The sequence below is a fragment of the Furipterus horrens genome, unplaced genomic scaffold (genome assembly GCF_987537825.1).
Source record: "Furipterus horrens unplaced genomic scaffold, mFurHor1.1.pri manual_scaffold_8, whole genome shotgun sequence".
NCBI lineage: Eukaryota > Metazoa > Chordata > Mammalia > Chiroptera > Furipteridae > Furipterus > Furipterus horrens.
The window spans coordinates 31,040,272-31,065,978 of record NW_028327178.1 but is presented as its reverse complement, the minus strand read 5'-3'; the positions used below and the strand labels follow the sequence as shown (position 1 = coordinate 31,065,978).

At 39.4% G+C, this 25,707-nt stretch overlaps 1 protein-coding gene across 2 annotated transcripts in view; it reads left to right on the top strand.

The window, feature by feature from the left end:
- The first annotated feature begins 14,794 nt into the window (after positions 1-14,794).
- Positions 14,795-25,707, top strand: part of RNF125 (ring finger protein 125) — a 30,681-nt gene continuing 19,768 nt past the window's right edge. For both annotated transcript variants that reach the window (XM_090285673.1, XM_090285674.1), the window contains exon 1: positions 14,795-15,162. In XM_090285673.1, the coding sequence (XP_090141799.1) occupies positions 14,999-15,162 (164 nt within the window). In that variant the 5' untranslated portion in view covers positions 14,795-14,998. The remainder of the gene's footprint in view (positions 15,163-25,707) is intronic.

Here is a 25,707-nt window from a genome sequence, read left to right as displayed (position 1 = left end):
ACTCCCCTGCTAGAACCTCCAAACAAGCTCTCAAGAAACAGGTTGCTGAACAGATGTAGCCCCTAGCAGAAGATTTTGCACTGATGCTTACCCCAGATATGACCAAATAGGACAGTACTAGGGTTCAATTAGTGCAACAAGAAAGCAATCCTCTCAGGGCATAGCCTCAGATGGGTTAACCAAGTCTCTCCGCATGGCAGAGAGCTCTTGTTATTCCTGTCCAGCAGGATATAATGTGTTTTGAACTGTATGTTCTTGCTCTGCCTCCCGTTTCCCAACATCTTAATCTGTTCTTTGTATATTGGGGTGTTGAGAGCGATTTATCATTCAGACATTGGCCTCGTGAGGAACTATAGCTAGAATTGGTAATGATAACATAATGAGCAGGTTGCTGAAGTTGGCACCGGTACCATAGTTGGATGTCTTTGAGTTGACTCCTGGGTGAATGCATCTCATACTAGAGGGGTCATGTATGAAAATATAAGTAGTGGATGCTGCAATGCACCACTCAGCTCTCCCCACCATGTCCAAGGCACTCATTCCCACCAGCTGCCAGAAATTGTCCTGCCTCTAAATTACACTTGTCCTCAGGAGAAGCCTGCATCCAAAATTATAGGAAGGCAGGGATGTGAAGTTTTTTACCCAATAACTTTCCTGTACCTAAATTCCTATCTCAGAGTTTATTTCCTGGGAATCCAACCTAAGATAATAAATGATAATAATTGTCAGGAAATGCTTAGAGAGGGCTTTTTATGTCCCAGTCACCCTTCAAAGTGCTTCACATACATTAACTCATTTAATTTTCTCAAACCCTATGTGGTAGATGTCATTACTGACCATGTTTTATAGACGAAGCAAATGAAGTGCAGAGTTCATACAGCTGGTAAGTGCCAAAGCTGGGATCTAAGTGTAAGCATCCTGTTTTGAGAGTTCTGTGCTCTTAACTGGGCTGCCTCTCAGCCACTTGCATAGTGCTTATTATGTGCCAACCATCTCCAAATCCAGTACCACTGCTGAGAAATAAAAGGCCAAGAAAAATACCAAGTTGCTACAGAAGCAGATACCTCACAGATAAAATTTGACTCAGCTTGCCCATGGCCAAGAGGATCACCCACTGCAGGAACTCCTTGGCTTATTCCTGGCCTTCCTGGCTGTCTCAGAAGAGGCAGTCATTAGTCATATCAAGGTGTAAACATTCCAGTGCCTTCTTTAAGCAAAGAATGTGATGGGGGTAGCTGCTGCTGAGGACAAGAAAACTCAGAGGAAAACCAAGAATCTGAAAAATCTCAGACAGTCTGGCTCCATAGCAGGGCTGTTCATCCTGTACCCACTGCTTCTCAGCAGGGAGGAGGAGGGAGCATGTGGAAAGATGCTAGCAAGCCCAAAGGGAAGGACAAGAGCAGACTCCAGCATGTATCCCACCCCCACCCTTAGTAGCAATCATGTTCTTCAGGGAAGTGACCCCAATGAATCTCCATCCTGTTTTCCAGATACGAGTTCAAGAACTCAGGCCTCAAGAATTACCCTGGCCACAGGAATTGTAGCAAGAATGAAGGGCTATGAAAATATATTGGGGACACGAGGAAAGTTACCTTGAACCCATAGGTGGCAGCTATCTCACCTCTTCCTTAAGAAGGAGGTGGTCATGGAGAAAGCAAGACAATGGGAACTGGTGCTTGGTGCCCCTGGATGAAGTCAGCCCAGAAGCTTGCACTTCCTCTGGGTTTGCAGCTACATGAGCCAGTAAGTCTGACAGGTTAAATCAGTGTGAGTTGGACTGTCTGGTAGCAGCTGATAGCAGGGGCATCTCCAGACTTGAGTCACACCACCTCCCCTCTAGACCTATCAATGTTCCTGTGAGACAGTCAATTGAAAAAAAATGCTTAGAGTAGTTATAATTTTTTAATACATTATTAGTTCAGATTTTTTTGGTCGCAGATGACCAGAGCCAAGTTGAGCTATCTTAAGCAAAAGAGAGAACGTTTTAGAAAATAGGGACTTTTCACTGAATCCAAGGACAGAGTCCCAGCTGGGGCTCAGGGATAAACCAAAGCCTGAAACACTGGAGAGAATCCAAGGGCCTCATTCTCCCTTTCACTCTGGTGCTTCTTCCTTTTTCTTGTTGCCAAAAGGCTGTCTCTATTTTGCAGAGCACTATGAAGAATGCAACTACACAAAGGTTTTGAATTTTACATGTTACAGCTAATGTCAAGAGAAACTGATTCATTTTCTCTCCCTCCTTCCCTTTCTCTGCTCTAGCTTTTGAAAATCTCTCTCTCTCCTGATTTCGGAATTCATAGGAACAGACTGCTCAGTCCAGCTTGGGTCAGGTAGCAAGCCACTGCTGAACTAATAAACAGTGGCTCGTGGCTGGGGGAGGGGTATTGAGTGCAAAGTCACTTCTAGGAGAGTGGTTACTGTTGCTGAACTGAAAAGATAGAGTGGGTGGGGAGAATAATAAGCAGAAAAGAACTTCCCAGCAATATTGCTACGGACAACAATGAAGGGGAGTACAATAAAATTAAGCAGTTTCACCAGGGTTAGGGGGTTATTTGTAAAGTTTTTCTCTTCAATTTTGTAATTTTAGGACAAAATATGGAGTGTGGGCATTAAAAACTAAAACTTTGGTGTCATACAGCACTGCCTCTTAGATGCTGCATGACCTAGTGCCAGTTATTGAACTTCAAAGTGGGTTAATAATGCCAGTCCCATAGTTTAGGATAAATATTGGTTAACATATGTGATGCACTTCCCACTTTGCTGGCACATAGCAAGTGCCTTGTAAGTAGAAGCTAATGTTATTTATGAATTTTCTTTAACTGGCTAAAATGCCATTTCAACACAAATAAAAAGTGGGAAAGTAGGGGAAGTGTCCACTGCTTTGTCTGAATCAAGTCATAAATCATCGGTACTGTGAGAAATGGTCTTTGCCAGGCCTGTGGGTGAGACCCGGCCAAGCGGCTTCCTCCAACCATGGAAGTCAATGGTTCACGAGATATGAAGTCTGCAGCCCTGCATTGCTGTATTGATTGACTGTGAAGAAATTTTTTTCTGCAAGGGCTTTGACAATAACAGAACCATTAGCAGCATCTCTTTGAGAGCCATCTGGCATTGATTTTTTTCCACTGTTTCCTGAAAGAGAACTCGAAGGAGCCTGAAAGTGAAAGGAACAATGATTCTTCTCTTACCTCTGCCATTGCTGACTTAGATTCACCTGATTTTTTATATTCACTTGAACACAGAGACAAGCTAGAAAGAGGGCATAGAAAAGTCATTATTTCCATGTTAGGCCTTGTATGTGTGAGGGGCACAGTAATTCAGTTTAAAATTTCTGTTCAGTTTTTATCCCTGTAAGTTTTGTGTTTGGAGTAGAATTAACTCACAGTTAATGTTAATTTCATTTTACTGTAACTTAAAAATTGTTTGATTTAAAGTTTGCTTGTCCTTTGTATTACTACTATCTACAAATCACTATTAATAATTTCATTTTTTGACCATTTGGGCTATTCATTCTCATTTGGCAATGGAGTTCCAGATAATTATCTGAAACAAATTTAATAAAGTCGTGTTGTCATTAAATCTTTTGAGTTTGTTAGTTTATATATTATGGCTAGCAATCGTAAATATAAAGAAATAGTTGTAATTGTAAATATAAGAAATGCTTATATTTACAATTATTAACAAACATAATTAAATATTTAATTACAAATATAAGGAAATAAAATAGCAATTATAAATATAAACAATGGTTAAATATAAGCAAATTTAGAGCTGCTTATTTTTCAAGTATCAACATCTTTGATTAGGCTCATATGTTTAAAAAAATTAACAGTTTCAAATTTGACAGACTGGCCCTGGCTGGTGTGGCTCAATGGACTGAGCACCGGCCTGCAAACCGAAGGGTCTCTGGTTCGATTCCCAGTCAGGGCACATCCTGGGTAGCAGGTCGGGTCCCCTGTTGGGGGCATGTGAGGGGCAACCACACGTTGATGTTTGTCTCCCTCTCTTTCTCCCTCCCTTCCCCTCTCTCTACAAATAAATCAATAAAATCTTTTAAAAAGTTTTTTCAACAGACTGTATTTATGTGTATCTGGTCACGAAGTTGTTCATCCCACCCATATTGGCATTTTAGTATAACCAGTTTAATATATTAGAAGGGAAGTTAGTTTTGTATTGGGATCCAAAGAAGAAGGAAACAGGCAAATACAATTTATTAGTGCTATATACATACACTAAAAAACAATTGTGGTGCCTTGACTGGGTTTGGTTCAGCTGGTTGGGCATCATTCCACAAAGCGAAAGGCTGCCAGTTCAATTCCTGGACAGAGTACATGCCTGGATTGCAGGTTTGGTGCTTCAGTCACGATGAGAGGCAACTGATGTTTCTCTCTCACATCAATATTTCTCTTTCTCCCTCCCTTCCCCTCTCTCTCTTAAAAAAAGAAAGACCCCTCCCCACACACACCAATTCTGGCATGATCTTAACACACTAGATCCACTTGACCACTGCCTTGAAAAAGAATTTGTGGTTTTAAGCTAATTCTCTTTGTATGATTTTTTATATACTCTTGAATAGTGTGCTTTTAATAAACTTTTATTGCCAGTGATGACATATCCTTTGGTATACCACACTGAAATTGGAGAAATGCTATACTTTTAATAATCCCAGTTGAAGTCTTAAAAGTAATAAACTTAATTCCAGTGTCCATTGATCCATAACAGCTCTTCCTTTAACATCTGTTGCCAATTGCAAAGGGTCAGAGAGTGACCCCATCCAGCTAGCACACCACCTAACCTGGCTGGTCAGCACTTGTGAGAAGGCTTTGTATAGCTAGCACTGTATCTGCCAAGCTGCCACACAGAGCGTTATCATCCCATTTTACCCAGGGGTGTGTACCTTCTATTGCCTGTGGCTCATAATTCCTACATGGACCATGACTCTGTGTCCTGTCCCACTTTTCCTATTTGCTTATACAAAGGACCAAAAGACCAAATATAAATGGGGAAGGGAGTGGGGATAAGGGAGAGGAACACAAGCAATGTACAAAATGTATGTCCTCTAGCACTTTCTTAAAGACAGTTGCTTATTTCAACACCTGAAGTCACCATAGCTCTTTCACCTGGTTCAACTGGTATGGATTTTGATATAATGTCAAAAAGTGACACAACTCTTACTGCTATCCTATTTTTTAAGAGGAGAAATTGCTGTATTAGTTTGAGGCTCAGAGGAATAACTCTTAGTACTAATCTTTCCAAATTTATGCATAAAATCCATATACTAGTTGTTGACACTTCAGATCATTGGAATTTAACCTCTACCATAATTTCTTTTTATCTATTTTTCAACTGACCTACATTTCAAATTGTGAGGACATAAGCTAGAAATGAATGGTGTGTTAGGCCTATTTATATCCTTGAGTTTTCCATTTGTAAAATGGGAATAATAAAGTTTATATCTGCTTTAGTTCAGGGACACCTTATTATTTATAATATTATATATATTATTTGCTTATAAAGGTAGCACAAAAAGCAATTACATTTTTGTAATTAAAACCTAAAGCACTAACATTCTTCTGTTATAAAAGATAGCTAGTTGTGTAGTTCATAAAATGACTTCCAATGGCAAACTACATAACTGTTATGCAAAATCACAGAAAGATCTTACATTTGTATGCAATTAATTTTGGACTACTTTATTACATTGCTTCTAATTTTGTTTAAACTATTATATAAATAATTTACTGTTACTTATCTTTTCATCATTTATGATCTTACCTCCCCAAATAGATATCTCTTATAAATAGGCCAGTGCTTTCCAAGTACTAAATGACTTAATTTTTCTTTCCAATGTGTTGATTTGAAATGTTAAGGGATGCAATGTGAATGCCCTCAACTCATTGGGAAGCATTTTACTTGTCTGCAAAATGAGAGAACTGGGTCAGATGCCTCTATGATCTTTTCCCATTCTAGGCATGCCATGGTTTCATGTTCATTGAAATAGAACATACCAAATGTAGATTTGGTTCAAACATTACCCAGTTGTGCTGCTCACTGAGTTACCCTGGAGTGAGACAGCATGATTTGAGGACATGCTATAATGTGACTGTCCACAGTTGCAGTAAACTGCAGGGATCACAGTGGCATGGGGATAGCTGCCCTTGACATGCTATCTGGGAAACATAGCAACAAACAGCAGAGACCAGCTAGCAGGATAACAGAACAGTACTCAAGTTTGAAAACCCAATTATGCTGAAACCAGGGCAGAAGATCAGGTCCTTGACTGGTTTACCCAGATGACTCACTCCTAACTTTTGCTTTCAGCAGAACTGTGATGAAATCCTTCATTTTTATGGCATCCTTCTCCCTATAAGAAGACAATAGTACCTCATTTTATCATCAAATAATAGTTGAGACTGTGCAGGTGTGCTAAACACTATTCAAGTCACACCTTGGATGTTTGTGTTTCTGTAGAATACTCTGAATATTACTCTCAAGAGGTTTATAGACAGGTGTTTTTAAAATTGCCTTTGTAAATTCAGAAATATTTATGTTTTGGTACTAGTGGAGTGTCATCCAGTATTGAGAAGGCATAACCCTGACTGGTATGGCTCAATTGGTTGGATGTCATCCCACAAAGTGAAAGGTCGCTGGTTTGATTCCTAGTCAAGACATATGCCTGGGTTGCAGGTTTGGTCCTAGTCTGAGCAGGTACGAAAGGCAACCGATCAATATTTCTCTCTCACATTGATGTTTCTGTCCCTCTCTTTCTCCCTTCCTTCCCCTCCTCTCTAAAAATAAATTTAAAAAATATTTTTAAAAACAATGAAGAAAGAAGGCATGGACAAGGTTGAGAGCAGATCACATTAGGAATCAATGTAAATAACTCTCTCCTGGCACCTGGTCTCTGCTGTTGTCAAAGTAACCTGGGAGATCTGCTGTTTGCCTACCATGTAGAACCATGTTTATCAAAGAATGGTCTATTGACCCCTGCATCAGAACCAGCTAGATGTCTGTTAAAAAATGCAGCTTCCATAGCTCACTCCTGGCTCACTTAATTGAAATACCTTGAAATTCGGCCATTCTGATGTTAGGTAAAGTTTGAGGACCCTTGACATAAGCAGAGTGACTTGTCAAAATTGCAGCTATGGCCACGTCACTCTTCTTCCTAAACTCTTCATTGGCTCCACAAAGCCACAGGAGCAAGTTGAAAATGTTTTACCTGTCCAATGCAGCTTTCATGACCTTGCTTCTGCCTATGTCTCTTTTTTTTCTCTTCACCACCTGCTTCATGCTTAAAAATTCTGAAAGAAGGAGCTGTTTGTAGACTCCTAACAGAGCATGCTGTTACTTCTCTCCTTATCTGTTCTCACTGAGTCCTCTCTACCTGGAATGTTCCACCTTTCTTCCATTTCAGTTTCCCTCTCTCTGGAATGTTCTTTCTTTCCCTTCCCTTTCTTTATATTCCCCCTGGGCTAAGTGAGCACCAAAGCTCTTTCTCTATGGAGAGCTCTATCATTGGTCTTATCATATTGAACAATAAATGTAATGCTATTTTCCTGTCCACCTTACTTGCCAGGCCATGAAAGGCCTTGAGAACAAAGGATAAATGTGTGAGTTTGGGTGCAAGAGCTCAACTCTGAATAAATTAATCAAGAAAAAAAGGAAGTATTGGTAAGATGCTGCCTAGCTAGAAGATTTAAAAAAGGGAAGTATATCAATTATGCTTAGGAAGAACAGATACCAGAGAAACTGCAGATCACAACAGCAGGAACTCCTCTTCACACCAGGGGTGGGCAATGAGGGGTAAAAAGTATACACTGTGATTCTCAGCCCCACCAAAGTCAAGTGAGATAACGAAAGGGCAATTCCCTAAGGAAGAGTGTGTGGTGCTGTTACTGAAGAAGATGAGATGCTTGGCAAACACAACAGCTGTCCACTCCATCGAGCCTGGCTCCTGATTATGCTCCCAATGTCTAGTGAGGAGTTTGACGCATAGGCTATCATTGGATGTTTGTTGAATGAATCAAGTCAGAGAGAGAACTAATACTTATTTAGCACTCCTAAATGTTCAATGTTATTTCAATCGACCTCTCATGACAGTTCTACACTAAACATTATGTGTTTTCCAAATGAGGAAGCTGAGACCAAGGAACAACTTGCCAAGGTTAGCAAAAGAAGGAGCTAGGATCTTGAATATGTACTACTCCGCCTCCCTCCAGTGAGAAATATATAGTGATTTTTCTCCATAAGAAATATATCTTCTATTGATTTTTATTTTCTTCAGTAACATCCCTTTTTAGCTAACAGTGTCTTAGAAATACATTCATGTTATGGCAAATAGAGAAAGACATAGTGGTTAAGTCACAGACAGTGACAGCCAGATTTCCTGGGTTGGACTCCCAGCTCTACTTTTCACTACAAATGTGATTGGAGGCAAATTTTTAACCTATCTCCATCTCTGTTTATCCAGAAAATCAGGATAACAATATTAATTACCAATATCACAGAATTATTATGAGGATTAAATTAGTTAATATATATATAAAGCTCTTAGACTAATACCTGATATATAGTTAGGTGCTATAAATGTTTTATTTATTCTTTTTAGCTACTGCATTACCTCCCACAATCAGAGAAGGAAAACTCTGACTCCAAAAAACCTCCGCTGCCTTGCGGCATACCTCTTCAGGGGAAAGGCTAGGGGAGTAAACCCCGACAGAAAATCCGAAGCCGGAGTCCCTAAGGTGGTTTGACGTTGTAGTCAACACCGGCAACTCCTGCGGCGCACCTGAAGCCAAGCTGTATTGACTCCGTCTTTCCCTTGGATCCTTCAGCTGCGAAGAGAGGGGGGGTCTGCTGCATGGGCAACAGCAGACCCTCCATATCACCCTGCCCAGGCTCTGTAGCTTCAGCTTCACTGGAGAGGACACTCCAGCGTCATCGCAAGATGTCGATTCAACACGGGAGGAGACAGATACCGTGTCACTCCCGAGACGGACTGCACAGCCATTCTCGGCGGTGCAGATAGACTCTTAAGAAGCTACACCATCGTCTCTCGAGACGGACGGCTGCCGACGATTACCTCCCACAATGTGTATGTACCATAATATGTTTAATTGTTCCTCTGCAAATAGTTTTGCTGGTTACAAATTTTTGATATAATAGACAACGCTTCAAAGAACATTTCTGTTTATGCTTACTGGTGTACATGTCTATCAACACATTGGTTCAAGAATTAGAATTGTTGAGTCAATGGGTATATGTATGTTAAAATTACTAATTTTTATCTATGCAGTGAATATATATACAGTAATCCCTCTCTATATCGCGGTTCACTTATCGTGGCCTCATTGTATCCCGGGATTTAAAAAAATATTATATTTAATTATTTATCGCGGATTTTTCACTATATCGCGGGATTTTGCTGTACTGTATACGTATGTTGTTAAACTTACGTAGGTTTAAGAGTGTAGAATAAATGTAAGGTTCCTACTTCGCGTGGGGGGAGGGGTCTAGAATGTAATACCCGCGGTAAGTGAGGGAATACTGTAGTACAAGTGTCAAAATGGGCAAATGATCATGCAATAGGTCTTTTCCCATCCCTTTTCTCCAGCAAGTAGGTCCCATCCCTAGAAACCACAACACATACTCATTTTTTGTGTTTATTTTCAAGGCTATTAATATGCATATACTGGTATGTAGGTATGTGTGTATCTATACACATATGCACATACATATGTGCATATGCATGCATATGGGTTTTTTAAAATACAAATGATGATATAAATACACTCAGTTGTTCTCCTAGTGCTTTTTTCCACTTTGTAATAAATGTTGGAGAGCTTTCTTTGAGGATAGGTATTGAGTTGTCTTTCTTTTTAATGACTGCAGAGCATTCCACTGTAAAGATGTACCATTATGTATTTAATCAGTCTTTTATTGGTGGACAATTAAAGTGTTTCTAATAGTTTGCTATTACAAACAATACTTTAATAAATATCTATATGTCATTTCACCTATGTGAATTTTCAAAATGAAATACTGCAAACAGCCCTAAAAATGATGAGCTACACTTTTTTTAATGTTGTTTTATCTATTTGTTAAGTAAGCTTACTGCACTTTAAGAAAACATTTTCCTATTATGGCCATTTAGGTTTTCTCTAAGTTTTTGGTACTAAAAATAAACTTTGAAGACTATAAGAATGTCTTTCTCATACTTTCAACACTACTTTGAAACTGTAAATTCATTTCTTTTCATCACTCTTTTCAAGGAAATAAATAAAGCATGTATTTTTCTAGCAATTGTGCTCTCCTTTTAGTTTACTGAGGGATATATTAGCCTTCTTGATAATGCAGATGTTGATTTATAATAATCTGTACTCCTTTTTTAAAAAATATTATATATATTTTTAGAGAGAGGAAGATGAGGGAGAAATAGAGAGAAAGAAACATCCATGTGAGACAGAAACATTGACTGGCTCTTGCACGTCCCCAACTGTGGACCCAGCTTGAAACCCAGACATGTGTCCTGATTGGGAATTGAACCAGTGACCTTTCTCTTTGCAGATGATGCTCAACCCACTGAGCCACACTGGTCAAGGCTAATCTTTACTTCTGATGCCCTCAGGGCCCACAGTCTGGATTGAAAATTTATTCTCTGGCTGATACCACAATTGTCATCTTCATCATTATTGCTGCCTTCATAAGTTTATGAAGAGACTTATAAATAATATCAGATGCTTAATTTTTATTTGCCCCACCCTGGTCTTATTTTCCTGCACTCTTTTATTTAATTCTGCCTTTTTTTCCTAAGATTCTGAGTACTTCTGATCTCTTTACAAGTGCCTTCCTTAGTTAAAAGCACATGGATTTTAAAATAAAAGGTCTAGAATTAAAACATGATTTTATCACTTATTGTCTATGTGGGCTTTTCCTAAGTTAAATTTTCTGTGATTATAAAATGGGAACAATATTTACCTTATGAGATTAGTATTGAGTTACATAAATAAATATATGTATCACCTCCTACATTCCAGGTACTTTACTTGCATTATCTCTAACTTTTGGAGTAGCCACAAGCAGGATGAATTGGAAGGCAAATAAAGTGGACTATGACAGAATCAAAGCGACAGTATGAGATGGATGGGTGTAAAAGTCACCAACTAAGATCTGAAGGAAGTTAAAAGTGATGGGTGTTGATAGAAGTGTTCAGGCAAAGCAAAAATAACAATTAATAAATAAATAAACAATAATAGTAGTAATAATAATAATAAAAACAGGTATAAGGGCCCTGAAAACAGAAAGAACTCAGTACACTCAAAGAACTGAAAGTAGTAGAGTAATTTAGAACCATGCGGGGTAAGGGGGAAAGAGAGAGCAGATAGAGTCCAAATGATTCTTTTGGGAGACCTTATTGTTGGCCTAGCCAACTGCCTTAGCCTCTTCTTTGTTGGTAAAAGAATCCCAAATTATATTGTTCAGATAACTGAAGGGCCAAGACTTCTGGGATGAATTGTGAATTTAAGCCAATGAGAGTACCCTTATTGTTTCTTGCTAATGACTGTTTAAGAATGGTCATGGAACCCAGCTTGGACTAATGAGATGTAAGGGAAAGTCGGCAGAAGGAGGCGACTAGGAAACATTTTCATTTTACTTAAGAGGAGAGAGCTAGGAAGAGGAAACATGATCTTTCTGTTTTTCGATATTTTTGTGTGTAGATGTGATTATTGGAGTAGTTCCTGCCATCTTTCTGCCATTTGGAAGACACTACTGACACTGGGGATGGCAAGGGACCGAGGCCTTGAGGACAGCATTGAACTGCTGAGCTAACTCTGGAACTATTTACCTCTGGACTAATTTACTATATTAGATAATAAATATCCTTATCAACTAAGGCACTTTCAGTTGAATTTTTATTCCCTGCTATTAAAGGTGTCCAACTGGTTATAGTTATTGAAAGAGTAAAATCTGCAGGGTTTTGTAAATCATGTTAAGGATTTGGAATTTAATCCTAAGGCTTATGGAGAGCCATTAACAGGTTTTGAGCATAGGGTGACATAAGATATTTGCTTTCCAAAAGGTCACTTTAGTTGCAATGTGGATAATAGCTTGGACAGTGCCAATAGTGGATACAGGTGGAACAAATAGGAACTATCGCAACATGTCACACAAGAGAATGCAATGATTTAAAGTAAGCGGTAGCTGGCCATGGGAATAGAGAAAGATGAAACTATTCAAGAAATACTAAGAGATATATTGGAGGCAGAATTCTGACTGTGACTTTGATTGACTCAATGTGAATGAGGAAGAGGAAGAGGAAGAAATCAAGAATGGCTCCCAGGTGTCTGGGCTGAGCTACCAGGTGGATTGTAATGCCATTTACTAAGAGAAAGATAAACAAGTGGAGGTGGAACAGGTGGGAGATTACTATAATGAGTTTATTATTTTACATGTTGAACTGAAGGTGCCTTATGTCAACTAAGTAGTTGGGCATTTAAGTGGCCTAAAGTAAAGATAAGGACTTGAAGGTCTTTGGGATATAAATGGTTTAAAAAAATCTATGTGGTTTTTGAGATTTTTATGGAAGGAATGGGAAGGGAAAAGATCCAAAGAGTCTTTAGGTCTCTAGCACTTAGCTTTTAGCTTTTCCATGGAGGAGAGGCCAGTGAAGGAGACTGAGAAGCAACAGCCAGAAACAAACAAACAAAAAAGGAAAGCCAAAGAGTATTTTTACAAGGAGGAAGTGGTCAACACTGTTAAATATGATTGATTGACAGGTCAAGCAAGAAAAAGCCTAAAAAGAACCTACTGGATTTAGCTACATCAGGGCTATTTACCTGTGATAAAGTAGTTTTTAGACAGATGGAGGCAGAGCGGTTGGTTCAGAACACAGGTTGGACCGGATAAAGAGGGAATAATTAAGAAATGGAGACATAAAAGGTAGAGAATCAGATCAAGAAATTTGGCCTTAAAGAGGACATAGGGCAGAAGCAGAGGGACATGTGGCATTAAGGGACGGTTTTTGTGTTAAAGATATCCAATTCATTAGCAAGCACCCTCAGTCATTTTTCTAAATATATCTCAAACCTGTCCATTTCTCACCTACCCAGTTAACTCCCTGGTTCAGGCCTGTATCATTCTCACTTGGACTAATTCAGTGGCCTCTTAACTGGCTTCTCGGCTTTGTATTTCGTTCCTGTCTTTTTTAAAACATACAGCAGTCAGACTAAATCCAGTCATGGCACCTGGAATAAAGTCTTGGTCCAGACCTGCAAGATTGGATATGATCAGACCTGTCTCCTATCTCATCTCATCCCATGTACACCTCTTGTCCCCTGGTTCCAGCTCCACACTGCTTCTTTCTATTTTTTGTTCTTGCTTCACTCACTGTACTCAGTGCTTGGCAAGCTTCTTTTTTTCCTAAATTTTTGAATGGCTGACTCCTTTTCATTATTCATGACTCAACTCAAATATCACCCTATCCAAAAAGTCTTCTCTGACCTTCTTAACCTCCCCACCATCCTCACTGTCTGTTTTATCTTCTTCATGACTCTTATTATCTGAAATGATCTTGTTCATTTATTTATTTGTTGATTTTTTTATATCTCCTCATTAAATTCAAGTCTGGGGGAACTGGGTGAAGTTTAGGGGATTATTATGTATTATATGTACTCTATGTATTATGTATTACTATGTATTATTTCTTTGTAAGCATGTGAAACAGTAATTATCTCAAAATAAATTCTCAAAAGTTTTATTGATTTTTCTTTACCAGAAAGAAAAACGTGGATTTGTTGTTCCACTTATCTATGTATTCACTGGTTGATTTCTGCATGTGCCCTGACCAGGCATCTAACAGCAACCTTGGCAAATTGGGTGGACTTTCCAATTGAGCTACCCCACCCCTCCCAGCTTTTTTTTTACGTTCTGTAGAGAACTGGATTTTGCTTGTTGGGAGGTGGGTGGGTCCCATCACCAGAATGGAGTCTGGCATGCAGTGGGCACTAAATAAGTCTTATTAAACGTGTAAATTAATAATGATATATTTTGCCCTGGCTACTGTGGTTCAGTGAATTGAGCATCGGCGTGCGAGCCAAGTGTCGCTGGTTCGATTCCCAGTCAGGGCACATGACTAGGTTGCACGTCAGGTCCCCTGTTGGGGGCGCGAGTGAGAGGAAACCTCACAGTGATATTCCTCTTCTTATCTTTCTCCTTTCCCCTCTCTCTAAAAATTAATTAATTTTAAAAAATAATGATATATTTGGTTATGTTTAAAAGAGAATGGGTCAGAGAATACAAACAACAGCGATAGATCCTGAGCCAAAGAAAGGGGAAATCGAAGAAGTTAGCACTAGAACTCCTGTGTTCGTGTTGGCATTCGAATGCAAGTCTTCAGAACTCGTCCCTCTACTCCACCTGCCTCTCCATTAATGGAGTACTGGTTAGATGACTGAACTAGTGATTAGCCCGGTCTTAAGAGATGTTTAGTCATCGGTCTTGTTTGTAGCCTATTATGATTACAACAGTGCAGGACTGAAGGGACCACCACCTTCCAAGTGGGTGTTCTCTGATTTCCATAAAGCACTACCAGGCCTGCTTTTTCCTTAACTTGCGACCCTGGGAAAGGTGGATGTGCACAACGATCTGGAAGGTTCACTGCTGAAGCAGGTCCTCTGCTCTGCAGTCGCGGTTTCAGGTTTCAATCCTCGCAGGACCAGAAGTTGCAGCCTGCACCGCGAGGCTACTGCCTCCGCCTCCCCGCCTCAACCTAGCTGGGCAGCACGCGAAAAGCAATTTCAGACCCCGGCAGTGCACTTCGCCTGCCCTAGACCGAGGTTGGGCGCTGCGACGGAGCCTGCTTCTAGGCTGCGTTTGCTGGACGCGCTGGGAGGCGGCGATCACAGCTGGGCCGGGACTTCCTTCCTCCACCGCAGGACAACAAAACAACCCGGCAGCAAGCACTGAGCTCTTGGCAGCTGTCTGGGTGAGAGGCACAACGATGGGCTCCGTGCTGAGCAGCGATAGCAGCAAATCCTCGCCCACCTCGGCCACCCCGCGGGCCCTGGAGCGCAGAGGAGCCCCAGAGCTGCCCGTCACGTCCTTCGACTGCTCTGTGTGCCTCGAGGTGTTGCACCAGCCTGTCCGGACCCGCTGTGGCCACGTGTAAGTGCCAGGGGAGCGCACTTTGCGCGCCCACCCCGTGGGGCTGACAATGTTGAGGGAGCCGAGGGCACGGGGAGGAGATGTTCAGAAGCCAGCAGGCAGAAACCTGGACCCGTCGAGTGGGGGCCACAGGAAGTAATGCCCAGTCGGAAGGTGACACAGGATTTCAGAGAGCGGGCCCTGCAGTCTTCCTAGAACTGCTTCCTCTCAAAGCCCAGGTGCGGAGCCCCAAGGATGGGGATCCCAGGCGCGGGACCCGCCAAGAGCCAGGGTGTGCCAGTTGGCTGGAGCGGATGATCTTGGCAGGAGAACCAGCACCCGCCTTGGCACAAGGCAGTAGCCTCCCGCAGAGCACAGTTATCCCGCTGAACTCCGTTAATTCAGCGGTGCCCCCCATCCCCCCAGCCCCGTTGGTTTTGTTTATCTGGCTGCGTGCATGTTCCAGAACGCCCGCTGAGGCTTGACTCTTGAGCAAACAAGGACCTGTGCAAATTGTCCTTCCAGCCCCAAGCCCACCTCCCCTTCCTAATACTGAAACCCACACCCCTCCAAGATCATCTAGTGAATCTGGAACGTCCAAGTGATTAACTGTAGTCAAGAGTTTAACGACCTGTCCGGGTAGGGTCAGGAGCTTGAACGTTAGCATCAAGCTGTGAACGTAGCCGTTTAAAACCCAGGAGATTGCGACTACCTGCTGTGCGCACGGCCTCCGCACAACGGTAGAAAGTGTGGATAAAAATAACTGTCTTAAAAATCACGTGCTATAGAACTAAAACTCGCTGTTGACGCTCAGCTGTGGTATTTTCTAAGAGTTCAAAAACAAAATCTCTGTAAAATTGGCACGTTCTTAATATGTGCTTGAGTAACTAGTTGCGGGAGTTGCATCTGTGAATTTGTGTTTGTTTACTTAGAAGCCTTTTTTCACGGGTGCACTGGTACGTAAGAGCAAGAGCGGAAGCCCACTTAATGTCTGTTTTGGACCGCCCATGAACTATAGTGAGGCGACGCTCCCCGGCAATACCGCAGAGGCTAATAAATTAGTGCTTTTGGCTTCCCCATAAAAAAGAAGTACCAAATTCTAAGTGCCTGAAATGTTTTATAAAGGACTTAGGTGGTCATTGACACCTGTAGCCTAGTACATGAGAAGGGGTTTTCACCACTGAAAAGCCGAGCTGTTAGTCATGGGGAGAAAAATCTTTAGTCCACAAAATGTTGAAATAGGCGTGTCTCAGGCATTATTCTGTGGCTGTACTCAGGGCCTGCGCTTTCAGCTTTGTTTTTAAACTCAAGGCTAATTCACCTCCTGTCTTGTAACTGATGTTGTTACCCAGCTCTCAAGATGTAGCTTATTGACTTACTATCCCAAGGCCAATATGGAAACCAAGATGATGTTGTGTAACAGCATTAAATACATTGATTTGTTCAGGGTAGTAACTGTTTCATTTAAATTTAGCATTAAAACTTTACAGTTGTGCCAAAGATGTACAGTGGTTATCAAGTCTTGAAGATTTCTTTGATAGAACTGAAATGGGCAACTTTGCTGTTGGATACTGGAGATTGTTATCTGATTGGAGATTGTTTTCCCTGGTTTGGATTTTGAATGCTGTAACTAAGTGTTCTCAGGGCTTTTGCTTCTGCTAAAGGATGATATAAATTGGCAAAATGTTAAGTCTTGTATGATCTTTTTCTTTGTTTGAGTGACTAGGAAACCAGCAACTGGAAAAATAGTCATGAAGTATAACAACAAGAGCTGAACTGAATGGCCTTCCCTCACTTTACTGTTCTTTGTTTTGATAAATCTATGTCCATTGTTCTGGCTGTGGGCAGAATTTCCATATTCCTCCTTTTGGCAAATTTACTTGGGCCCCTTCCACTTTGTAAATGTTAATTAGAGTCCCTTCTGCACTGGAGATGGTGAGTGCTGTTAACACCATTTGTACTTCCTAAACCAATTACTCTCTTCCATTGAACTTAAATTGGAAAGTGAAGAAATGCAAATGAAATCTCTCTACATTATTCCATATTGAAGCTAATTTTCAAACTTGTCGAAATAGATTATTTATGCTAATTTATATTTATAAACCTATTTCAAGTCCAGCAAGTATAATAATGGTAGCAATATTATCTTCAGTGAATATGTGTATAGCACTTTATTAGCTGTATTTTGATGCAGTAGAAACAATGGGCTTGATAGAGAAGCAGGATTTGAAATTTATCTCTGCTACTACTCATCAGCTATGTGATGACGAACACATTGTTTAATCTCTTTGAATCTTTTTCATTTGTAAAATAGGGTGAGTAATAGAATTTTATGAGTATTTAAAATGTAGCCTATAATAAAGGCTCAAAACATAGTTTTTGTATTTCCTTCCAAGTCACTTCACAAAGCAAAAACTCATGAAGGGATATTGTTTCTTACCTCTCTCTTTTTTTTTTTTTTTTTTTTTTAATAAACTGGTCCAGAAAAGGTGGACTTTAAGAAGTTCCATTTTAAAGTTTCAGCATTCTAAAATGACGTTTATTTATATATCACTGTATCAATTGTAAAAATACACTTGAAGGTGGGAGGCTTCTTTATCTTTGCCTTATCTTCTGTTTTGAGATGAAGAAAGAGGGAGTAGATAAGTAAAGCTGTGTAAATGAAACTTAAAAGGGATCTGACTTACATTTAAAAGAAAATTCAGAAATATTCAAAGACATTTGTTGTCCCATTGGATTTGGTAGATACAGGGGAAGAAAAAAGTCCAAGACAACTACCAAACATGCGGCAGAGATAAAGGGAGCAGAGTTTAACTCAGGAGGAAGTTAATGAACTCAAGTTTGGGCTTACTGAAAGTACAATAGTCAACAAGAACAATAAAACTAGTGAAATTACTTTCTAGTTCCACCTATCTTTTTAAAATGGTGTTGGCATTGTCTGGGGCCATGGTCCACCCTGACATACTAACTGCACTGGAGACAATGAGACTTACTTTTTGTGCATTCACCCAAAGCAGAAGCACAATTAGTGGGAAAGATGGGAGAATTGGAGAGCAAAAAGTCTATTTTAAAACCAAAGCATTATTTACTGCTTTGTAAAATAGAATTCATTCTCTTTATCCAAATAAGTGAGAAATGTGGAGATATAACTAAGGTAGAGTAAATGAGCCATTACTTCATAGGCAGTGCCTGCAGAACTGAGACAGCCACAGATCATCCTGGGCAACTAAGTAGAATTCTCTTCCACCTTCTTAGGTGGTAATGACCTGGTGGGATTTCTTAGTTTTGAAGGAAGCACTGACTTGTTATCTGATGTCCCATAAACATACAGGATCCTGGGGACAAATGATATTACATTCTCATTTTCTACCTTTAGCTGTAAAACAACCTTGGCATAGGGTGATTGGAGGTCTAGCTGCTCCAATGCTGTGATAATGAATCATATAATTCAAAAACATAAATAACAAGTTTTAAAAAATATATGTGCAAATAATGTGGCTTAATAAAAGACCAAAACTCAAGTTCCAGCTCTATTACTATGTGATCTCAGAAAAATATAATTAAATTTCATGAATCTCAGCTTCTTCATCTAAATCATCATCATTGTGGTCACCACTAACACAACACGCTTACTATGTTCCCACCACAGTTTTAAGGGGTTTATATTTAAACTTATTTAATCCTTAAGAAGCCCATGACAAGACACTAAAAAAACAGAAAGAAAGAGGGAAAAAAAGAAAAAAGTACAGTAGTCCCATAGGGTGACATCCAAGTGGAATTACTCCAGGGGCACTGGGACACTGGCTTTGGGGAAAGAAATCAGAACTGGAGGTAAGGGACTTAACTAGAAAGGGCTAAGAGGTTGAGAACTGACCTAACAGAGCTAAGTACTAACAGGAGAATACTGTAAAGTACAAAGAGCCACATCTCCATAGAACTGATTGGATTAAATTGCTCCATGTCACAGAATTTGCCTTTTTTTCTTTTTTCTTTTTTTAATGGAATGGTTGAAGATAATTCTGAAATGCTATCAAGTAAAGGGATTGAAATGTTCCATTTGTGGTCAAGTATAAGCAATACAGCCTACAACACATTAGAGTCCAAGAATCAACTGATGAGTTTTAAACTGACCCAGAAATTACACATCAGTGCTTTCATTTATAAATGCAGGTAGCTGAATTGAGGTAGTGGGAGTTTGTGAAAGTTCCCCCATAATTGCAGATTATCATTGACATAATGTTTTGACCTGTTATTTGGCTTTAGATGAAATTTTGCAGTTTAAATATGAACCATCCAGGCACCTATATACATATACATATGTATATAGGGTGCCGCCTTCTCCCAAGGTACTTGCTTGGTTAAAGGTCAGTTAAAATGGGATGAGTGGAGTTTTTTGTATCATCAGGCTTCAAAAACTCTTGAGAGTCATTGCTCTAATAAAGGAATGCTACTTTTCATGTTGCTATTCCTTTAAGGTCTGGCACTTAGTAGGTGTTGGATATTAGTTGAATTAATGAATGACTCAACACAAAATGCAGTTTGGATACTTTGGTGAACATCTCTCAAGTGGGGACAGCCACTCCATAGTGTCAGCCAACTGATGATATGTAGCTTGAGTAATAGATAGAAGTCCCATGATAGTTTTTGAACTCTGTTCCTTTTATAGGGCTACTGTTCTGTGCTTATATTATTGAGAATTTCAGAAGGATGTAATTAAGATGGCCTGAAATTTGCCTTATCTGGTGGTTGGACTGCTCTGTGTTTACTTAGTAACATTAGTGTTGTCAAAGGCAAACTAAGTATTAGTGATCTATTAAATTGTATATTCTCTAACAGACAAAACCTAACACTGTAGCAGATTGAGTTTTATGTTCATATTCTTCTTAGGACCTTGGTACTTGGACCAGCAGCATTGCAGTACTCGGGCCCTACCTCATATCTAATGAATCAGAATCTGCATTTTAACAAGATATCCTGGTAATTTGTATCCACTTTAAAGTTTGAGAAACACAACCGTAGATAACCCTTTTTAATTGTCAGTAAGATACAGGAAATTGAAGACAGGGTTTGAGGGATATAGAGAGGCAGCCCTCTAAGATGTCAAGTTAAAGGAAATGCAATTTGCCTTAGGGGTTACATTTAAAATCAACACATAATGGAGTGTAGAGATATGCAAAGTCATGTTTCGAATGATTCCCAAGAGGAACGCTGAGTGTAAATTAATCAAATACACAAGCACATCAAAGGAATTCTTGAGGAGCAGTGTGTGGTTGGAGGAGTCTGTGCTTTTTAATAACTGCACTTGGACCTGTCCAGTCTGATCCATCATTGGTGAAGAGGAAGTGGTGTGTATGTCTGTGTGTCTTCATTGCTCTATATTGGAATACTTTAGCCTGAGACTTTTCATCGTCACTTTGAATAATAAGAGCAAATCCACTTATTCTATTCACATTTTCAAGTTCACCAAGCTAGCTCAAAGTTTTCATCAGCTCCATATTGACGTACCCACAGTGAGACAGCCTGGTGTTGAGAACAAAAATAAAATAAAGTGTTAGACTGGCCATGTGTTGCCAGTGGCTTTTTCCAGAGTCACAAATTCAGGGAAACAGAAGGGGGTTAATAAGATAACCAATGGGAATTGGGTAATTATCTTTCCAGCTGGTTTCAGAGGTCTTAGAGTCATTATCTAGCTCCTAAATAATTTCTTCAGGAGCAGTAAACTCAACAGGGCTGAGCTGCAAGTGGTACAAATGATTGTGGAAGGTGTCTGTGTGCTACTCCACAGGAGGGGCACCAACCCACATGGCCATTTGGGAATTGAGTCTAGGGTTGTAGGAGGTTGGTGAGCTTTTCAAGAGAAGCCAGAAATTTGGTTGTGTGTGTGGAATCTGATTTTAAAGAAATGGCAACTCATTCAGAATTTTTTAAAACAAACTGGTCTTAAAAAACATGCATATGAATGGAAGGAGATTTGACTTGGGGTGGTGAACACACAATACAATATATACAGATGATGTACTATAGAATTGTACACCTGGAGATCCAAGATGGCGGAGGAGTAAGTGGAAGCTACACTAACCTCCTCCAAGGACCAGTCTGGATTTACAGCTTAATTGTGGAGAAATCATCTAAAATAACCAACTGAACACTAGCTGGAGAGAGGTCTTATAACCACGGAGGGACAGAAAAGGCTGCTACATCACAACGTGACCAAATACAAAAAGAATACCAGCCTGTTAAATCAAGAACGCCGTTGTCCGGGGACAGCCAACTGACCTGGAGTCTGCACGATCCTTCACCATGTGGGAAGGCCACCCTCCCCTCTACACCCCTACTCTTATTAGGGATTTCTGGACCCAAGGGTAGGTAGGATGACAACCATGTCCAGCTCGAAGCAGCTAGAGGAGCTGGAGACCTTCGCCCATTGTTCTTTATAAGATTATAAAGGGTCTTAAGTCTAAGGGGCGGGGGATTGTTATTTTTTATTGTTTAAAAAATTAATTAATTAATTTTTTTTTAAAGAATAATATAGAAAAGGGCGAAGCCAGAAAACTTGTATGTATGACCCATGGGCATAGACTGGGGGGTAGGGGTGGGGATTGCTGGGGGAGGGGTGGTGCTGGGCAGAGAGGGGAGCAAAGGGGAAAAAATTGGAGCTATTGTTACAATATAATCAATAAAATATACTTAAAAAAAAAAGAATTGTACACCTGAAACCTCTTTAATTTTATTAACCAGTGTCACCCCAGTAAATTCAATAAATAAAAATAAGTAAATAAAAGATACAAAAAGAAAATACAGTTGACTTTCATCCTCAGCTTCTACTTTTCACCAAAAAATACTCCTCATTCTGATTGTGCCTTTTAGAATTCATTATTCTGAACCACATTATGAAGTGAGAGAAGGGGTAGACAAATACAAATCCCTTGTTTCCTTAGGTTTGTGTTCATTTCTATCCCTTAGGTACTTCTAGAAGGACACAAGACTCTTATTTATTAATGGGAACATTGGACCCTGCCCGGAAAATTCCCCTTGGGAAATTCCTCGTAACTGATCTAGTTATTTCAGTTTACTGAGTAGCTACTGGGTGCCTGGAGCTGTGTAGGAGGGAGGCCTACCAGATTCTGAATGGTTCTGTGCTGTATATATTTCTGTGATCTTCTCCATGTGGTGTTCTTGTCCCTGACCTGTTGTCCGGCGCATTTTTGTTTTGTTTTATTGTTCTTTAGCTTTATTGAAGTGATACAGTCCTGTATTCACACAAAATGTACAGGTTGATGAACTTTGGTAATTGTGTACAAATCCTGTGACCATCATCACAATCAAGAACTAAGAGTTTCATTATCCTAAAGCGTTCCCTCAAATTCTTTGCAGTCAACCCCCTCCCCAGACCCCTGGTCCCTGGCAACCTCATCTGCTTTCTGTCACTAAGTTGTGGAATCATCGTTCAGTTTTCTTCATTCAGCTTAATGGGGCATATGTTTGTTGTCATTTGATATGTTGTAAGTCCTTTTCCTCTTGCAAAATAAATCCTAAATCTGTCCCCTTGCACTGTCTAATGCTACATTGCTGGTCAAGCCACCATCCTGTCTTAAACTGACTTAAAATTGATTTAACACTGGGACCTTCACTGTGGCTCTTGTGCTTCTGTAATCCATTCTTGACACAGGAACCAATGATGTACATAATGTAAATCAAATCATACCACCCTCTTACTTAAAACCCTCCAGTGTCTTCCCATCACTCTTAGCTATGGCTTTATGTTTTGTCTCCTACCTACTTCCTCTCCCACACATCTCCCGTTACTTGATTCTAGTACCTCAGTAAGCTGGTCCCTATCTTTTGTACCTTTTGTTTGCAGGTTGGAAAACCATTCCCAGATCTTCCCCGAGACTAGTGCCTTCGAATATCATCTAACTGCTCCCCCTGCCTCCCCCACTCTGTTTTTATTGTCAAACATTTTATTCTTCTCAAAGCATTTGGCATTTGCCAGGCTATATGTTTACCTGCCTATTTCCTCTCCCCATTGTAGAACTCAGAACAGGGACCTGACGCACTGCCCCAGTCTCATCTCTGGCATGTCACACTGCGTGACAATAGTAAGCTATCACTAAAAATTTTGCCAGTGAGTGCATGCTTATATGCTTGGGTATTGGGAGATTTGTGCAGATTTATGCATTCTATCATAAAGTCTTCATTATAAACCTGGAATAACTATTCTTATTAAAAGGCACACAAGTTCATTTTTTTTAAGTTTTGTATTTTGTCTCTTCAGCCTTTTATTATATTTCAAATTGTTCAGTGCACTTTTATTTAAATAATCATAAATGCAATGTAACCTTTTCCTCACACCAAATTTGGGTGTCCTTAAAAGTATATTTTTTAATATTTTTCTCTTCAAATCACATTCTACTGGAAATTTCAGGTTTCTCATTCTTCAAACATTTCCCTTCCTAATATTCAAACTAAATTTTTCTCAGGAGTAAGGAAATTTAAGTCATAGTTAGATGGTTCATTTTCCCTAATATTATAAAACTTTTCAAACATATAGCTAAGTTGATAGAATTGTACAGCAAACACCCATATATCTACTACCTAGGTTCTATAATTGTTAATTTTGCTTTATTTGCTTTTTTCTCTTACTTTATCACATACCTATCCTTCCATTGATCCATCTTATTTTTTGATGCATTTCAGAGTAGTTTGTAAATATCAGCACACTCTAATTCTTTCTCATATTAATATGCATAATATTAATCAGAGTTCAACATTTGTTTATGGTTTGTTTTTCTTACTGTAAATTACATATACAGTGAAATGCATACATCCTAGGCATAACATTTGCTGAGTTTTGACAGATACTGAATCTAAACCTTTACCAAGATCTACAATATTTTCAAGGGACAGTTTCCTCATGCCCCTCCCCAGCCAATCCCTGCCCATATATCCTCATAGGCAACCACCCTTGGGATTTTTTTTTCTACCGTAGATCAGTTTTACCTTTTCAAGAACTCCATATAAGTGGAATTATACAGGATGTACTTTGCTATATTTGGCTCATTTTACTGAATATATCTTTGAGATTCGTCTATGATGTTGCTTGTATCAGTAATTCTTTTTTATTGCTGTGTAGTATTCCAGTGTAGGAATATGCTGTGATTTGTTTATTCATTTTCTTGTTGATGGATACCTGGGTTATTTCTATTTGGAGGCTATTATGAAAACATTCCTTATGAATATTCTTGTACAAATGAATGTATTTTTTATTTCTCTTGAGTAAATACACACTTGGTATTGCAAGGCCAAGGGGTGCCTGTATGTTTTGTTTTTTTTTTTTAAAGAATCAGTTATTGTGCAGGCAATGTGGTCACATGGTTCAAACTTAAAATTTGACAATGAAAATGCCCTCTTTCTACGTTATACGCCTTCTTTCCAGTTTCCCATTTCTCCAACAGGTGAATAAATGTTTCTTATTTTTTTTATCCTAGATGTTTTTATATATCTGCAAATCTAAAAGTGGCTCATACTCTATATACACCTCTACAGTTTGCCTCCTAAGAGATTTTTATTTTGAGTCATCTTGTCTATGGGCCTTGTTTTATAATATATATCACCTAAACTTTAATTCCCCGGTGTGGATTCTAATTAGACAATTCATGAAATGTTTGATCACTCATATACTTTTTATGCTAATGTCTTAGGGTTGGGATGTTAAATTCTCTACCTCTCATTACTTGAATTTAATAACTATACCTTTAATGAGAGAATTTTAACCTCAGAGCTTTTGAATTTAGCAGGTCTGCAATCTTGTTTCTGCACCCCATAAAGTAAGACTTGACCTGCAGTAACATCCAATTCATTTCCAAAGTAACACTTTTAAAAGTTGTGGTTTTTATGTACTCATAATCTGTAAGTTCAGTCTGTTCCAAGACACCTTGGTGTTAATGTGTTTTTTCCCGTTTAATAAACATTTCTATTAAAAAATAAGTACAACTAATTGACTGATCTACCAGATTTGCAAGTAATATCTCACGTAATGCAGTGACAGCTATATAACGCTTATTTGAGAGTTTCATACCACACGTAACACCACTGTACAGATAGATATAGGACGGTTATAGAGGGAGGACTTGATTAAAATAGTGGTTCAAGTGTGCTACTTTTCATAGTTATCTATCAGGCATTTCCATTGTTGTAGTTAGAAAAACTTGCGCAAAACATTTACAAAACAACAGCGAAAATGGACCCTATGTAAAGCCCACTGGTTTATACAGATACATCAGTGATATAACTTTGCTGCTTCTGCTTCTCACTGGGAGGATTTAAAGTTTCTTTAAAAAGACTACAAACTTTGAGCCTCTCCTGAAATTGTTTGAGGAGAAAAGCATGACTGTCTTCCAGCTGTGTGACTTCGTCAAGTTGCTACACTTCTCTGAACCTCAGTTTGCCATCAGTCAAGTGAGGAGAACAGAGAGTAACGTTTTTGGATTATGGTGAGGGCTAACTGAGTTAACGTACCTCAGTGCCGTCCATAGGACTTCACACCAATGTTAAATTTCTGCTTAT